This window comes from Triplophysa dalaica, chromosome 14 (assembly GCF_015846415.1).
Source record: "Triplophysa dalaica isolate WHDGS20190420 chromosome 14, ASM1584641v1, whole genome shotgun sequence".
NCBI lineage: Eukaryota > Metazoa > Chordata > Actinopteri > Cypriniformes > Nemacheilidae > Triplophysa > Triplophysa dalaica.
Window position 1 is genome coordinate 10,985,768 of NC_079555.1, and position 18,465 is coordinate 11,004,232.

The window sequence follows — 18,465 nt, forward strand, 5'->3', positions numbered from 1 at the left end:
AGAGGGTCCTCGAAAACCTTACACGTAATTAGACCATGGGGCTCAACTGGGACAATGTGACCCCAACGTTCAGCTATGAAGGTGATACGACATGAACAGAATATTACTGTAAAATGGCTAAGAGGAGAATACGGGTATTGCAAATGCAGTTGAAGTACACTGAAATGATCAAAGCTTTTCTGTTATCTGTGATGTGATTATGTAATAGACTCATAAAAAATTTAAGGGATGTGTTTTCCATTTGCAGATGCCTTGTTTAAAACTTTAATTGCAGACAAATATTGTGTGTGTGTGCATGTGTGTGTGTGTGTGTGTGTGTGTCTTTTTGTATGTGTGTGCGTGCGTGCGTGCATGCGTTTTTTTCCAAGAAATCTGTGTTTCTGATTTGAAACTAAAGTGTTATGTTCACGTCGAGTGTCATTTTCTCAAATACGTTTATAATATTTAAGTAATCCGCCTTAATGGTGAATTCCTGTTTATTTTATCTCATATATTTTATTTTTGCCAAGATTAACCTCTGAACTATTAATTTTTAAATATTTTACAGAAAACTCTATTCGCTCTAAATTATTATTAGTTCAAACAAAAATATCATGCCATTATATATGTGGCTGTCACTCGTATGACTGGGAAATTGAGTGTTTTTATGTGAGTACAATGAATGGAGATCAGACAGATTCGTAAACAAATCATTCAGGCAGGTTTAATGAACTGGATTATAGACATGTACTGTATATATATAGAGAGATCATTGATAAGATATGATTCGAAAGAAGATTTGAAGAACAACATACATTAGATTTCAATCTGTTTCTCAAACAAAGCTACCAAGTGGCTTCAGAAGACTTGAAGTATAGATCATGAAACGCTTTTATACCTTTCTGGAGTTTTCTGTATGTTTTCTAAAATCTTAAAAGCACCAGTCCCATTCATTGTAATTCACGGAAGATAGCAACTAGGGACAAATCTGAAAAACAGAACAACAGAAAAACATACACATTTGTAAAAATATAAGGGAGTGTACAGAATGTTTAAAAACATTTACATTTGGCAGACGCTTTTTTTTGTTTAAATGATTGGAAATAAACATATAGCACATCTAAAGATCCTCGGGCTGAAGGTTGCGATCATTAGCAGAAAAATAAAATAGCTAAAGTTATATCAAGCATTACAGAAACAGAGTGTGTTGTCCTTGCATGGTTGTACACATTGTGAACTTGTTGGCTCCTGTTGCCATGGCAACAAAACAAACCCTCCGACTACTAAATCTAACTTGGGGGTTAACTAAGGATATAGGAAGCAGGAGAAATATCCGCCGATAAATGTGACACAACAGATGAGATTTTATGCAACAAATTTCTTTACAAATATTATCTATACTTACTTTGTTCCATTCCCCCAGTCATCGACCACACGGCTGCTTTATAAATGATCAGGGATTGCTTTAATCAGTGAAGTGGCCAAGTCATTCCCAGAGTTATAATTTGTTTTCAGTCATACATAGGTAAACACATGCGCACACTCATCCTCCACACAGATACGGGCCATTACCCCCGCCACATGCCTCCCCTCATTGAGCGCAATAAGACCACTTCGCCCCTTCTGATTTGCTTCTTCTGTCAGTGTGTAACAGTCAGCGAAGGCGTGGAGAGGCAGCAGGGCTGAACATGAGAGAAGACCAGAATCAGCATGGTGTGATTCACAACACCCTGTCTCAAACACCGCTAACACAGGTGATCACACAACAGATACCACCCAATTTTTCAATTCCACAGAACACCCAGGAACAGAAAACAGTAGCCCATAGGTGTCTGGAATCTTTGGCACATTTGCCACCACTGCCACATGGAGGTTGAAGTTCTACTTTGTATGTTAAAGTGATAGTTCGCCCAAAAATGAATATTCTGGCATTGTTTACTCACCCTCTTGTCATTTCAAATTGACTTCATTGGTTTTGTTTGGTTACATTCTACAAAATATCTTCTATTGTGAAAGAATGCCATAGAGATTTGAAAAATGCCAAAAGTAGACACATTTGCTTTGGCAAATACATAAAACATTAAAATGTTGTTGGAATGGAAATCTAAAGAAAGACTCAAAGATGGTAAAAGAAAAGCTCCATTGCATGTCTTGTAAATATTTTACATGAGTCCATCCATCCATCCATTTTCTTCCGCTTCATCCTGGGCCGGGTCGCGGGGGCAGCAGTCAAGGCAGGGATGCCCAGACTTCCCTCTCCCTAGACACTTCCTCCAGCTCTTCCGGGGGGACACCGAGGCGTTCCCATGCCAGCCGGGAGACATAGTCCCTCCAGCGTGTCCTAGGTCTTCTCCGGGGTCTCCTCCCGGAGGGGACATGCCCGGAACACCTTCCCTGGAAGGCGTCCAGGGGGCATCTGGAAAAGATGCCCGAGTCACCTCAGCTGGATGTGGAGGAGCAGCGGAGCTCCTCCCGAGTGACAGAGCTTCTCACCCTATCTCTAAGGGATCGCCCAGCCACCATGCGGAGAAGCTCATTTCAGCCGCCTGTATCCGGTATCTTGTCCTTTCGGTCACGACCCACAGCTTACATGAGTGAAAAAGCTAATTCAATGCTTTCCAAAAACTTTATGTGGCAATACATATATGTAACATTCCATTAAAAAAATTCCATTAAAAAAATTTGATTAAGTAGCCAACCGGTAGAAAATTACCAGTAAAGTTTTTCCTTAATTTAACAGACATTTTTGTCAATGCTTAAATGCAATCTAATGCAGTGCAAAATGTAAAATACAAGTGAAACAACTGCAAAAACGTCAAAAAGTAACGAGTATTTCATTCAAAATCTGTTTATCTGAGCAGACATAACTGCATGGGCTAAACAATGACATCATTTTGACCAAGAGCAAATGGTGACCAAGATTACCAATTCAAAATGTCATATCAAACATGCCCACCACTGATATAGCACACAGAAAACAAACTCCTTTAGAATCAGCTGTAGTGAAAAAATTACGGACTCTTTATGTTGGAGCATATGAGTGTAAATAATCCAATTGCACAACATCATTGGGTTCTCTGTTGTAATGGCAACACTACCAACAGAAACGAATGAATGACCTGTGGAGATACGTCTAGTGGCAATTTGTTGGCAGAGATCAGAATTACCTCTGTTTACTGGTGCCATTTGGAGCATGTGATAAAAATTGAATGGCTTGAATTACATTTTAATATTCTACTAAATAACACTGGACAGTATAATTTCAATGAGATTTACTTGTGAAGTGTCTCATCAAATCCCTCAATAACCCAACAAATTTATCACAACAGTTATTATTATTTATGCCCCTACAGATAAGCTAACAAGCTAACTCCACATAAAGGTCTGTTACTGTTGTGAAGAAATGCTTTAACTCCCTGTGATGTCAAGGAAGTACCAGGCTTCATAAAGCTCAGCCCATGAAGAATCACCAGTAGTATGTATGATGCATTATAAAGAGTTATTAAAGAGTACAATGCATTATAATTCTTCATAATATTGTAATGCAGTAGTTGTTAAGAATTATAACCAATTTAAAATGTGTAGTGTAACAATGAATTCCTAAGAGTTATAATGTATTAACTGTAAGAACAATTATTTATAAGACATTACAATGCATTTAAAGGTGCATAACAATGCTTTTAAACTACTCTTGCAACGCATTATACATACATGCTTCAAGGAAAGTGTCACCACTGCTTTCAATCTTTTTAAGGTATTATATTTAAATACATATAAAGTCAAACAAATTGAATCAAATTTAATTAAATGTTATATACAAATATATGTTTCATTTAAAGATTCACCAGGCTCTCACACCACGCCCGCATACCACTCACACTCACAAGAGTTTTAAACATCGCAACCTGATCCTCCTTATCACCGTCATCAATGGCACTACAAAAGACTCTCTCTCACCTTCAGTTATTGTCTGGTCTCGCATGATAATGGACTCAAAAAAAGACCTATCTGCAAGACTTAACTGTGCTCCTATGTGGTTGTCAATAAACTGTATGAGATCTTACCTCTTTCTGTATTAGTGGTTCTGTAACAGTTTATATATATATATATATATATATATATATACATACATACATATACATACATATATATTTATATATACACTTATACATACATATATTTATTTATACATACTTACATACATAAATATATATACAGTATATATATGCATGACATCTATAAACAGTGAGCTGCAACAGTAGTGGCCTAGGATTGGAGAAAACGCATTACAGCCAGGTGACACATTAGCAGGCAAGAGGTTTTTCGCCCCATTTACTGTATTTGGCGTTAGAAATGACTTTGGCAGTAATAGGCTGAAAACAGGAGCTTTTTAAAGGAAACAGTCACAAAATGAGAGTCGGTTGTGGCATATTGTGAAACATTCAGTTGCCACAGGGGAGATCAGGATGCAGAAGACAAAGACGTCTGACTGACTGATTGACTAAAATTGAGCGTCTCAGAGAAACCGAGATGCAGCCTTTTTTTTACATAAATCTCAAGTTCTAGAGAACTTTTCAAATCACAATAGGACAGGAAGAAAAGTAATAAAAGTAAATTTTCAAAGTTATGACTAACATTTTGGAAAAAAGGAAAAAAACAGGGCTGCTCAGCCCTGCTCCTGCAGATCTACTTTTATAAAGAGTTTGTTTCAAAACGAACTCTAATACATTAGCTGGCTCAGGTTTGTTTTATAAGGATTGAATGTGGATCTATAGACCTTTAAAATATGTATGATAATATATTGTAATTGTTTTGTTGTTTACAGAGTATTCCCAATTTTAGGAGGTTTTATTTCAAAACATTTTAGAAACATATTTATCATTATTTCAGTTTTATTCAAAGTATGGCCTGAAACTTACGTACTGTACCTTGCAGAAACTCCATCAACAAAGCCAGAATCTGGCTTCAATGCACGATGACAGTTGAATTTGATCCATGAATCTGATTTGTTTACTAACCATGCATTCACATCCTTATTTCTTTTCATTACTTATAGGGACGGATCCATCCTTTACAAAACCAGATCAAAATGGTCCAAGCAAACTCCCACGTTTCAATAAACACAAATGACCTATCAATCCTTGATGATGCGGTTTGTGAGACACGTCCTGTAGCACATTAGCCAACATTCAGTGAGAAATGCTTTCTAGTGTTACCCCGAGGGCCACAACAAAAGGGAGGAGAGCTGGCTTTAACACTCCGACTCTTTGTGCTATTGAAGCACTTTCTGACTTTAGAACGACAGTTTGGCACAATTGTGCTAGCAAAATGTATCTGACCCCTTTCCCTCCCTCTTTTCTCATACACACCCACCCACCCATGGGTGCAAAACTAAAAAAGAACAGCAGAGCCCTCAAGAGGAGAGAAAGGGAAATAGCAAAACCAGGCAGTTTGCATTAATGGTGCATTAACGTCTCCTGCTGGATGAGATGATCTTTTGCACCTTTAAAAATACCTCTGTATTATGAGGACAATTCTTGTAATTAAAATAAAGAGTTTTGCCTGGTGTGTTACAGAGTTTTTTTAAATAGACTTTGTTTTTAATATCAGTATTGTACAAGCAACTTTTAAGCCTCATGCGGTGTAAGATTACTTCTGTGGCTGCATACATTTCACCCTCAGTGTTTCATTGTGAGTGTAAATCCGGATCAGAGGGGATGTCTCACAGTAACTGGATTAGAGAGATCTGGATTACATTTGTCCCCCCGCATGTTTAGCTAGGGTTTATTATTCGGTTAGTAAAAGCTGGGGTTCAAGGAGGAAATAGAAGAACCTGAGATCCAATGTCTGTAAGTCGTATTAAAGATCGGGTAACATACACAGTTTCTGTCAATCTCATATTCATTTTGGGTACCTATACAGTAGTATTGAATACATTGTTTGAAGAGTGTTTAGTTGAATTAAATAAATAATAGAGAGATAGTCCTAGAGCTGTACGATTATTTCTGGAAAAAGACAAGCTGACGGACCGTTTTTGTTTTCCTAAATAAAAATGGATTTCTGTGAGTCTTTATAAGTGGTTGAATGCTTTTCTATAAAGACTGCTCATCCAATAAAATGTTATCTTCCTGTATAAATTATATAATAAAATCTCTTACTGACTGAAATTGTTTGTCTTGTTCATTTTTCATGTTCATAAATTACTTGTGCATTTTTATGTGAATGTCTTAACAACAAATTTAACATTGGTATGTACTGAAGATCATAGAAGCATAAGAAGCAGATGAATGCATGCATACTGTTAATGTATTGCACAGTATGCATCCTTTCTAGTCAAACTAAACACACATAACTGATTAATACTGTATCTCTAACACTCATCAGACAAAATGTTATAATACATTTCTTATTATTTATTAAAGTGAATTTTGTTGCAAATAGAGCTGCTTCCACTGTCTCTCCCGCTTAAACTCATTAAAACAGACTGACAGGTTGGAACTATTAAGAGCTCCATGAACCACGTGACTACGCCGCGGCGAGATTAAGTGTGTCGCAACTAACCCTAATATTCAACAACTCTGCATTCAACAAATTGTTTATTTAGTAATTTAACATACAACCAAATTCAACAATTATTTAATAAAAATACGAAAAATTGTAATATAAATCAATATTAACATAAATTAACATAAATTATATATTAATAGTTATATTATTAGACACTAGCCAGACCGGAACACAGACCGGAAGTTTACTGCTGTCTGGATTAAGTAAATGCAGAAATTATATTTATTAATATTTATAATCTTTTTTCATTTCAGTGTGTATATGTCCAAATATTTGCTACGCCTTTTTATTAACTTATTCACTTGTTTATCTAATTGCTTTTGTTGGATGCCTTAAGTTTGCATTCATTAAAATTGATTATTTACTCGTCTATTTGTCTTCACTGCTATAAAATATGCATTCGTTAGCATCAATCACGAGCCAGTCAAAAGAAGATCATGACAGCAACGGGGAACAGGTGGTTAAAAACGAAACATGTCATGCTGAAACAGCCATGGAAACATCCATAACTATTAACTGAACGGGGTCGACACGGCTTGTCAGCTAACATTCCCATTCTTCTAACATCTCTCACCTGGCAGTTTCGCTCCAATTCACACTTTGGCAGCAGCTGTGATTGACAGCATCCACCCAGCTTGTACCTGCACATCATCAAACGCTAAAATATGACCTTGAACTCTGACCTTATGTATGAATAAATATATTAAACAATACATGTAACTCTAAACATACTTTCAACGTATACATTGATGTACGAATTTTAGAAAATAATATCTGAATCTGTAGTAACACTAAAAATCATGACGTAAAAATTGTAAAATGTTTTTTCTAGTATTCAGACGTCTTTGTGTGCACCTTTATTGTGAATTTCGCCTTTCAGCTTTATTTACATTGGGGAATTGTTTTATTAAAACCCTGACGTCAATATGTATGCATGCAGCAATGGTGCCACCCACTGACATATACAGCAACTGTCAATCGTGTTTGACAGGCTTGGCCACGCCCCCGCTGGAAGTTTGTGTGTGTTGTCAAGGAAGCGCGTTGGTGGTTACCAAAATGGCGTAACTGTTTCACCTGTAACAACAATGGCTTACATTTACATGCTGCTTAACTTATTTAAACAATGACGGGATAGCACCGACGTGGTTTTAACTAATTTAAACAATGACAGGATAGCACCGACGGTGTTTTGGACTTAAAGTTGATATCAGGCTATAAAAAGTTAGAGGTAGTAAACCACATTCAGTCAGATCTGCGATGTTTATTTGTTTTGGACTGTCGCACGCACTTTCTGGCTAGTCTTCGTTTAAATCAAGGCAACAATATTTCAATTCATCAGATTTGTCAGCTATGTTATTTTACTTTTCTTGTTTGGGTGAGGACTGTGGTGTGTTGAAACCCGTCATCAGTTTGTCATCCTGATATCGTCGGGATGCCAGCCCTCAAGGACAAACTTTACTACTCGTATCCTTTTTCTTGACAGATTTACCAGCGTGTATTTTTGAGGTCTGTACTGTACAGCCATTTGGAAGACGAATCAAATGCAAAGTAATATGGGGATTTTTTTATTAAATGTTTTAAATTAAGTAGTAAAATCTTTTCTTATGTTGTCATCTTGTCCATTCTTACGTTCTGTGCATATTTTTACAAATAACACATGCTGTAATAATAATTGTTGTTTTGTAATCTTGTTGTTTTGTTGTCATTGTTGTGATTTCCTTGATTTTACGTCACATTAGTAACATTAGATTAGGTCTACATGAAGATATTGAAGATGACAGGAAACTGCTGGTACGAGAACAGAAGTATGGTCGATCTCGGTCTCGCAAGCTCACCCTGGAAACAAATCGCAGACGAAGGTAAGTGTCCCCAAAAAATATAATCTGTTATTACCTACGCAGAAATCTTGACCAAATATATGAATCACTTAGAAATAGATACACCATGCACACTGCTGATGATGTTCTCTAGAGACCTACATGAGCTGGCAATAACAAGGAAAATATAGCTTCGGCATATACACAAAGCAGTCAACTGCAAACTGTTTTTGTGTATTTTAGATAATTAATTTGAGGAAAAGGGTCAAATGAGTGTCTAGACACTGACAGTCAGACACTAGAAGTGTTGGCATGCTATTAATACCACAGTCTGGCGTTTTGACCTGGTCAGTCTCTTTTCAGATTGCAGGTAAAGCTACACTACAAGCCACAGATACTGTTATACAATCCTGTATTTGTCAGCCTGGATTTTCCAGCTTGAAATAGAACCTCTAACCAGCAAGGGCAAAGAAACATCACTTAACATATATCAGGAATGGTGTCAAAGACAAGTGCTTCCCCCATAGAGTTCAGATATGGTTGAGACACAGAAGTGGCTCGGGTTCTTTTCTGATTAAATAAGTACTAAAAGAGGATTATAGCACCGCGAGGAGTCAACGAGTGAGTCTGTGTAGCATGCACACTAGTGTATGTGTTCTCTATCACAACGCCAAAAGAGAATCCACTCCATTTTAGGTGGAGCGTTGGCATGTGTTCGTGGCTGTGTCATTACCAAATTAATCTTGCTGAAATGCCATCTGTAAGAGAAGACTCAGGTTCATGTTGACCCTAGAATTTAAACTTGATAATGAAAGCTTACGCAATAAGCTGATATTGTCAATTAGATTAAAGTCTTAATTTCCCTTCTGACTTGAGTGGTGCATTTGATATGCGGCATGTAGTTGCCAAAGTTTTCATGATACCCACAACATTCTAAAACTTTAATACAACTTGTGTCACAAGAAGAGGTCAAAAAATGTGAGAGCGAATATTGTCACTGTCTGTCTCAGGGCTCTGGAGGAGAAAAGGAAACAGTGGGATTTCCAGGAGCAGAGACTGAGGGAGAACATTCTTCAGCAGCGCCGGAAGAAGGTCCAGGATGCCACCGAGAACTTCCAAAGAGCTCATCTTCCTCCCTCCCAGAGGAAGAGAACAGGTTCAATAAAACAGACAGACTCGCACTAATTCATGTGTCTGCATGCACTGTTTATCTTTTGAACTGTCTGTCAACAGCTTTTAATAGGTTGGCGTGTGCTGTCTTGTCTGCCGTTTAAATAAAGTGATTTATTTGGTTTGTAACAGCCTTTAGAGGAAGAGTGCCCAACCTCGATCAAGCACTTCATCATATTCAAGGCACTTCCCGCTTATATACTCATCAGTCTCCATTTTTGTCCAGTGCCTTCACCATTAGCAGGTAGGAGACGTCGTCATCCTAAATCCTAATAATTGTTAAGAGATATAATGCATCAAATTTTGGTAATTGTGGGTATTCACAATTCTTATGATCACATGCATATTTTAATACAGCTACAATGGCTGTGTATGCATTTTAAAATTAGTCAATCGAAAGAAGTGTGATGTCATTTTTTATACTCCACCCACATGAATAATGTTAGTAACACATAACCATAAATGAATCAACCAAGAAAAGTATGGCCACCCCAAAAAACATCTAATTTCTGCTTTTAAATCTTCTATGACTGTCCCATATACAGAGGCTGTCACGATTATGAAATTTGGCTGACGAATAACCATATTTAATAAATAATTTAAATTGACGTTTATGTGTCAATTATTTCAATTAATTGTCATACAAACCGTGATACATAAGTGTGCTTCGTTCAGATTTAATTTTATGCATTGTAAATTGTCACTTGCAGTATAATATTAATACACCTAACATCCTTAACTGTTAATATTTTCAGTGTCGGTAACATGGACATTCTGTAAATTTGTTTCTAATTATTGTTTTTAAATAACATCTTTTACCTAAATAGTGACATATTTTTCTTTCAGGAGCTGCACTCCCTCTCCAAAGCCTCCAGGGGGCGCCCGTCACCTGCGTGCCTTATCTGCTGCTGAGTCCTATAACAAACTCATGCAGGAGAAGAACTTTAAAAACAATCAGCTACTCTTCCTCACTGAGCAGCAGTTAATACAGTCTGATCTTAAAGAAAAAGAGCAGACCAGTCCACAGGTAATTCAAGATAAATGAAGGACTCAACAATAAACACGACCCAGCACAAGTGTGAAAGAGTTTCTGGCCAGTGTTTCATTGTTACAAAGTCTTTCCGTTGTTGACTTGCAAACATTATTGTAATGCATTGATCATATTTGCTAAATTCTACTGATATAAACATATCATCAAGGTCATGTTCATGTACAGGTAGCTACCACAGAGTTAGATTGTTTGCAAACTTGATACTTAATTACATCTGCAAAACTTTATCACAAATATATTAAGAACTTTAAGTAGAAGTCATATATTCAAAATGTAAAGAAATATATTTATTTATGATAAAGTCTTGCAAATGAATAAAGTCTATGATGTCTTGTTGAAGTATTTCCGTGTAATGTGGCAAGTCACACTGTGATCAGCTTGCCTGTCCATGGTGATTTCACTGTGATTCACTGGGCATGTGGCTTGTGTATGTTGCAATAGGCCTGTCAAATCGGTACAGTGGTGTGAATGTTTTAAGGGAAAAAACGACATAGCCCAGGGCTCCTCCTGCCATGACATGCTGCAGTGCCTTTAAAACTACGTTTTTTTAAAGAGATGAGCTCACGACAAAACTTTTCATACTAAAGCGCAGATACACATGCACTGACCCTCAGCCACCTTATACTTACAGCTACACACTTTTACAAACACACATTGGAATGTTACCTGCGCTGGCCTGGAGCCAAACACACATACGCAATGGGATGAGCTCAGAGCAAGACACAGGGGTTATACTCCTACTTTTAGGATAGCTCTGTGAGTTTAGCTTTCTTAGAAAAGTGTTACATCCTGTACACAAATATAGTCAGACTCATGCAACTATATTGTCTATATACAGTAGGAATGTCTGTGAGCATAAAGCTTAACCTATGTTTAATTTTCTGTCTGGAAAGACAGATTTATAGACTTTTTGGTGTTAAAGGGATTGTTCACCCTAAATGGAAATTCTGTCATCATTTACTCACCCTCTTGTCATTTTAAACGTGCATGACTGTCTTTTTTCTGCAGAACACAAAAGAAGATATTTTGAAGAAAGTTGTTAACCGCCACCCATTCACTGTTTCCATACAATAAAGTGAATGGGTGCCGGTGCTGTTTGGTTACCAACACAGCACCTTTTAATGTTCCATAAATTAAAAAGATATAAGTGTATCTTTCTATTCAATTTAAATATCATACAGTGGTTAAGAAACTAACTGTGTTTTATTATTTAAACCTTTGTCACAATCTTAAGAATGCCCTCAGTCTGCCAGTAAGTGGTGTAATGTTTTTCTATTGATTTTTAGGAATATCTCGATACCCCACACAGTGAAACGGAGAGTCTGTCTAGTTTGGACAGTTTAGAGAACGGACAACCTCAGCAGAGCCATGGCACCACCTCAGTACACTGCTCTAGCCTGGTTCATTCCTTCCATCAGAACACCTGTACCCAATCCTCCTGGCACCTCGTGGATCCGCTTCAAGACGCGAAAAGTTCTCCATCACCTCCACGACAGTGCACCTTTAACCTATGCTCATCACCTCGAGCCTCCTGTTCTGTAGTAAAGAGCTTCCTAGAGGAAGTCTTAATTCAGGAACGCAATCTTACTTCCAGCTCTCCCTCACCCAGGGCTTATGAGTCACCAGAGGTAAATAAGAGTCTCCTGAATCTCACGCAAGCAACAGAGCAATGCAATCTGAAGGACCAATCACAGAGCTTCGACACCCAATCTGCTATTGGATGCCAAGGAGAGTTGATTCAGCAAGATTTAGCGGCTAATTCAGAACATATGACTCATTTTAATGACCGGAACGCTCAAGGGAATATTTTGAAAGACAAAAAAACTGCGGTTGCCCACTGCAAAACACAAACCGTGCCAGTTACCACACCCCTGGAATTCTCCAATCTGCCTGAAGAGTTCAAGTCCCAATCCAAACTGCAGACGAAAACCCTGGAGGAGAAATATTCAAAACATTCATCGGAATGGCAGACGTCTGTCTCAGCCAGCAGATCCAAACACAGTTTTTACGAAACCACCTCAGATCACGGTGCTCTCTCTAGGACTGATCAATTCTCAGACGTACAGCCGCTAGAAACACTGAGTTCTTCGCGGTCGCATAAACACAAACCAGATGTAGACATTGCCTCGGGGTTCAAGAAAGAATCTAGACCCCTGACCACGGAGGAGAGTGCAAGTAGAGATCTCCAGAATCCTAAAAAGGAATCAGAAATCACCAAAGAGGAACCAGACAGAACATCTGCAGAGCCGATGACCCATCCTGCACCTAACTGCAGCAATGCCCGATTCCTGAAAGGGATTCTCAAAAACCATTTAAAAACCAAATCAGGAAATGTCAAATTCACTTACACTCCTAACCATTTACTTTTCACTAAAGAAGTGGCAATTTTAATTAGAGACAGCGTGGAGCTGGCAAGGGCCAAACTCAATGAGCCAGAGCATAATAGGACCATTAAGAAGAAACTACGCTGGTTTGATGAAGTGAACGGCATTGAGGGGGCAGTGGTAGACGGGATACTTAAAGAGCCCGGCAAGCAACCAGCAGCTAAAAGCGGGCATGCTAACTCACCTCAACAAACCCGTAAACAGCTCTCAGCAGATCAGGGTTCATACTACGTGAATTCACTCTCAGGGGTATCAAAAAACATCTCCAGTAAGACCTCCAGTGCCCCTGCTGGCTCCCAATTCACCAGACAGGCTTGGGCAGATGTAGGGCCCCAAGAAAACCGTGCACAGGAGCATATAAGAGAGCCCACCTCTCAAAAAGGCGGCTGTTGCGTCTGGGGCCCACGTGCTCCCCGGAGAGCACGTTCAGCCAGACCCGGCCCAGGATCCATTACCTCCCGGGCCAGGAAGGGCACTATCATCAGACCGCAATCTGCCAGGGAAGCACAACATGTGGCCAAGGCCCAGGGGAAGATGTTGGTGCCTCGTCCCCCTCCAAAACCAGACATTGTGGAGTGTGATTTTGCTGATATCTCCAAGGCCGTAAACCACAGTATACAAAGCCAACCTGAGGCACAAATGGAGCAGGTCCTGTGCAGAGACAACCCGGATAGCCAAGCAACTATTCACCCGCCTGTCCTCAAAGAAGAGGCTGTCTGTGTTCCAGTGCCACCTTACCATACCTACACCCATGAGAGTGTGTCCAAGGGTGTCTGTTCCTTTTCCCCTCCTGTGGAAAATGCAGAGCGCAGGTGTGGAAAGAATGGAATCAATTTGGATCGGACTCCAACGGATGAGGAGATCACACTCCTGTGGCATGGGGTCCGGAGTGCTCTAGCTAGCAAAGATGGTAAAGCAAACTTAGACTTTATTTTTCACATTTGCTTGTCTTACCTCACTTCTAGTAAATTGTTGCAATTGTTCCACTTATCTCAGTAATTTCCATTATAGTATGTACAGACAAATTACTTGTGTCATGTCTGACTTAAGGAGTAGTTTACCGCAAAATGAAAATTCTGTCATCATTTACTCCCCCTCTTGTCATTTCAAAACTGTGTGACTCTTGATGATATTTTGAAGAATGTTGGAAAACAAAAAACCAATGGTCCCCATTCACTTCTACGGGGACCAACGGTTCTGTAAAATATCTTCTTTTGTATTCTTCAGACGATAGAAAGTCATACATGTTTGAAATGACATAAAGGGTGAGTAAATGATGAATGAATTTTCATTTTGGGTTGGACTTTCCCTTTAAGACACGATTTAACATGGTTAATCACATAAACATTTTTGTTCTGTCCCTTTTTTATCTTTTCTATGAAGCAACATTTATGATGCGTTTAAATGTTTCAGCTGTTTGATTCCATATTCACATATTACTAAACCAACAGAAATCCCAAGAACTGGCTTCCCATGAACTTTCTTTGCACCTTGTCATAAAGTCAGACGAGAGTCTATTGAAGGAACTGAGCTTTCTTTGTGTGTCGGCAAGTTCAGCAGCTTTGTTTGAGATTCTTGGGGGATATTTTTCTAGAGTCTTTGGAAAAGGCGCTTTTTTACTGTTGGATCAATAGAGTCTGTTTTCTTTGGCCCTTTGCACAGCGGTGCAGCACTTGGGATTTCAACTCTGTTGAAAAAGGTCCGTTTAATGATGGATTGTTGTTCCTTAGGGGTCAATCATTTTTATAACATAAGGAAACCTCTGAATGTACTGGATTTGGAGGACAGAGACTTCAAAAAATGAAGATGAAGAGACCTTTCCCTTGAACTGTCCTGTGTTCTCTCTCCATCTGAATTGACTTAGGTGACCCTCAAAGTTTTCTGGCTCACAATGGCGTGTTGTCTGCTCCACCTCAAGCCTGTGCCAGCCTGTCCCATGTTACTATCAATGGTGATAGTCTGATCAGTGGTGTCAAAGGAGTCTCAAGAAACGGCGGCTTCTTCCTGTCTTCTTCCAACAGTAAGAGGCCAGCATTTAAAAGCATTTATCTTAGTGATGTCCAAAAGCCAGGAACTGTGTGTCTGGTCGTGCAATCTGATACAATTAAAGACAGCTAAGTTCTTAAAGGAGTAGTTCACCTTCAGAATGAAAATTCTGTCATCACTTACATGCCCTCTTGTCATTTCAAACCTGTACGACTTTCTCTCTTCTGCAGAATGCAAAAGAAGATATTTTGAAAAACGTTGGTTACAGAACAGCACCGCCCCCAATTCACTTCAATTGTATGGACACAAAACCAATCCAAGTGAATGGGGGACTTTTAACAGCTTTCTTAAAAATATCTTCTTTTGTGTTCTGCAAAGAAAGAAAGTAATGCGGGATTTGAGTAAATGATGACAGAATTTTCATTTTGAGGTGAACTACAGAGTTTAAGTTTGTGTCTTGTAATTTGAGCCCATCAAAAAAAGAAAAGGGCACTGCTGAAGTAAAGTGGTCTGGCAATGACCGACATGCACTTGCTAGCATTTGCTTGGACTGAATGTGCTTTTAAAGAGAGCTTTTTCTGTAAATCAGTGAGAAACCCAATAAGAAGACAGATGATGGAGAGTAACATGGTGAAGAACAGTGCGACAGTAGACGGCAGCAGAAACCAAACTGCAGGAACAGTGCAGAGGAAGAACTATTTATCATATCAGGTCAACACACATTATACAATTAAATTACACATTTTTTAAAGAAACAATTTAAATTTTGTCATCATTCAATTTTGTCATTTTAAACCTGTATGTCTTTCTTCTGCAGAACACAAAAAAGATATCTTAAAGAATGTTGGTAACAGGCACCCATTCCCATGCGTTGGTTTTGTGTAGAATAGAAGTGAATGGGTGCAAGCGCTGTTCGGTTACCAACTTTCTTTCAAATGTCTTCTTTTGTTCTGATGGTAGGTGCATATTTGTATATTCAAATCAAAGTTAATTTCGGTGTTGATACGGTTCATGTCTTTAAATAATTGTTTTTGTTCCTGAGGCAAAAAAAAAACGTTTGCACTCGGTTGTCCTAGAAAAAAAGAAACAGAGCAATTGTTCCTTACTGAACTATTCAGAATCTCAGAACCAATTCATTACGCATACGCTTTTTTTTTACAACAAAGCGAATGATAAATGTAATGTTGACAAAATAACACTGCTTTCTAGACATTTAGGATTACACATTTTTATAAATTGTGTTTTTTTAACAGGTCACTGTGCCAAGAGCTCCACACCCAGATAAAAATCAAGCAGCAGTCAATGGAGGTAATTTACAATGAAATTTATGGAGCTGGGTTATATTGTGAGTTATAATATTTATGCTGCTCTTCAGATTTTCAAAGTGTCAGTGTTTTCTTAACATTTACAATAAAGTTCAGTCTCATGTCCAAAAACATTTTTTTTCCCAGAGGTGACAGACGGTGAACATGATGCCACGACCTGGGTTCAATCCCATAAGACCTGCAATGCTCCGATTGGTCCACAGAGCAAGAGAATGCAGTCTCTGAACGTCAGTGCTCTCACAGTGGAGGAGCAGAAGATCCTGCAGTCACTCGAAAGACTCAATCAACGCCTACAATGTCAGTGTTTCTTGTTTTAATGTTTTTACAATTGCAATGGCTGTATTTGCTGGTATGTACAATAGTCTGATTGCTTCCACTTGATTAAACAGATGTGAAAGATACAGCTGCTGGCAACCCAGCGGTAAAAGGCATCTTTGCTTCGGCTCCTGGATTTGTGAGTATCGCTCATGTTCACAGAAAGCCATCTGTTCTATGACCTAATGTGACCTGAGGATCTGTCCCCTCTCTTTTTCTTCTCCTCCCTGCAGAACCAGACGGGCGAGAATGTGGGTGTCGCCGTGCGTAGGCGAGGAGTCTCTACTGACAATCGCACCCAAACTCAACAGCGTTACGGACTACACCTCCCATGATCCACCACTCCCACAGCCTCTTCTCTGAGCTGCACTTCTGGAACCTTTAAACTTTGCGGTTGCACTATTTATCAGATATTATACTTTATGTGTATATTGATTTTGGCAATACAGCCAGTGCTTATCTAATGTGTTGTGAGGATTTGTAATTTATGTATTCTTGTTGGCCTTCTGAATAGTGTAGATTTATTTTTTTACCTTGAGATTATATATTTTATGAGAAATTGTCCATAACTAATGTGTACATAGTGGTATTTTTAATATAAATCTTGACTATATTAATGGAAAATAAATTAATCAAGGGTTAAAGCAAAATACAGTTTCGCTTTATTGTCTCACTGCCAAGAATAGATAAAGGGTTTTATTTGTTCAACTTGACCCCAGTTAACGAGAAATTGGATACAGATTTACATTGTAAGTGTGTCATAATCATGACAGGTTTTTCTGGGTGTGTTTTACAATGTGTATTATGTATATGAGAGTGATGTTTTGTGTGTGCGGAAGCGCAGAGTGTCTGTGTGTGCACGCATGGGAGAGCTTAGGTGTGTGACAGTGACTTTGGGTGACAATTAATTACTACGGTTCATTGGAGACTCGCCACACAGGTATTGCAGGATAACGAAAAACTCAACTGTTCTGTGACCTGCTTGTCCTGTAGCATCACCACCACCCTAACTGCTCACATCACCTTACATCATGTCACGTAACCCTGTTCCTCTTTAAATCGTTTTCCAATATGATGAGTTTTGCAAATCTTACTATTCAATTACTAAAACCAAGAACTTTGAAAAGGACGAATTCTGACATCACAAGTAGAAATGTTTTTATTTTAACATATAGAGTGAAAAGTGGAATTGATATCTAATATTAAAGGGATAGTTGACATAAAATGAAAATTCTGTAAATTCTGTAAATTCTGTGACTCTTTTTTGTGTGAAACACAAATGAAGATATTTTGAGAAATGTCTCAGTGGTTTTGTGTACAATGGGGCAACTTTTGTTGTTCTTCTTTTCTGTTCTGAGGGTGAATTTAATAATAAAATGATTTTTATTTTGGGTGAACCATCCCTTTAATACCATTGATGTAATGTTCCAGTATGATAAATTCAGTATGTCTTTTGCTTAAATTACATAATGTAGGTGCCGTAAAATGCGATTAAACCGTGATATCCCAATTTCATTTGGGAGCATTTCAATGGGAAAAGAAAAAACTAAAATATCACAGCTAAAGTAATACTTGAAGAGAACAAAAAGGTAAATAAGTTAAGGATTAAATTTGTAGGATATTGGTAAATGTGAAAACATTATAACCCAGTGGCAGTGCGATTTTTTTTATCGGATGAGATCCAGATGGAGCTTTATTGCTAACAGTGTAAGCAATGTGGGAGCCACGAATATAAAAGATTGGAGTGACTGAAGCGCACAATGAAGCACGCTGAAAGTACTTGTGGTAGTTGCTGCTTGCTTCCAACCAGTATCTTTTGAAGATGGAGGTAAGAATAAATAGCAACAAAAAACTCTTTCAGGTTGCTTCAA

General features: G+C 38.4%; 1 protein-coding gene across 1 annotated transcript; it reads left to right on the plus strand.

The window, feature by feature from the left end:
• The first annotated feature begins 7,562 nt into the window (after positions 1-7,562).
• Positions 7,563-17,058, plus strand: cep126 (centrosomal protein 126). Its single transcript, XM_056766271.1, has 13 exons — positions 7,563-7,774; positions 7,927-8,010; positions 8,286-8,405; positions 9,374-9,519; positions 9,666-9,777; positions 10,380-10,560; positions 11,871-13,878; positions 14,833-14,988; positions 15,544-15,665; positions 16,208-16,262; positions 16,406-16,576; positions 16,669-16,733; positions 16,828-17,058. The coding sequence occupies exons 2-13, from the start codon at positions 7,979-7,981 to the stop codon at positions 16,927-16,929; spliced, it is 3,270 nt and encodes a 1,089-aa protein (XP_056622249.1). The 5' UTR covers positions 7,563-7,774; positions 7,927-7,978; the 3' UTR covers positions 16,930-17,058.
• The last annotated feature ends 1,407 nt before the right edge of the window (positions 17,059-18,465 follow it).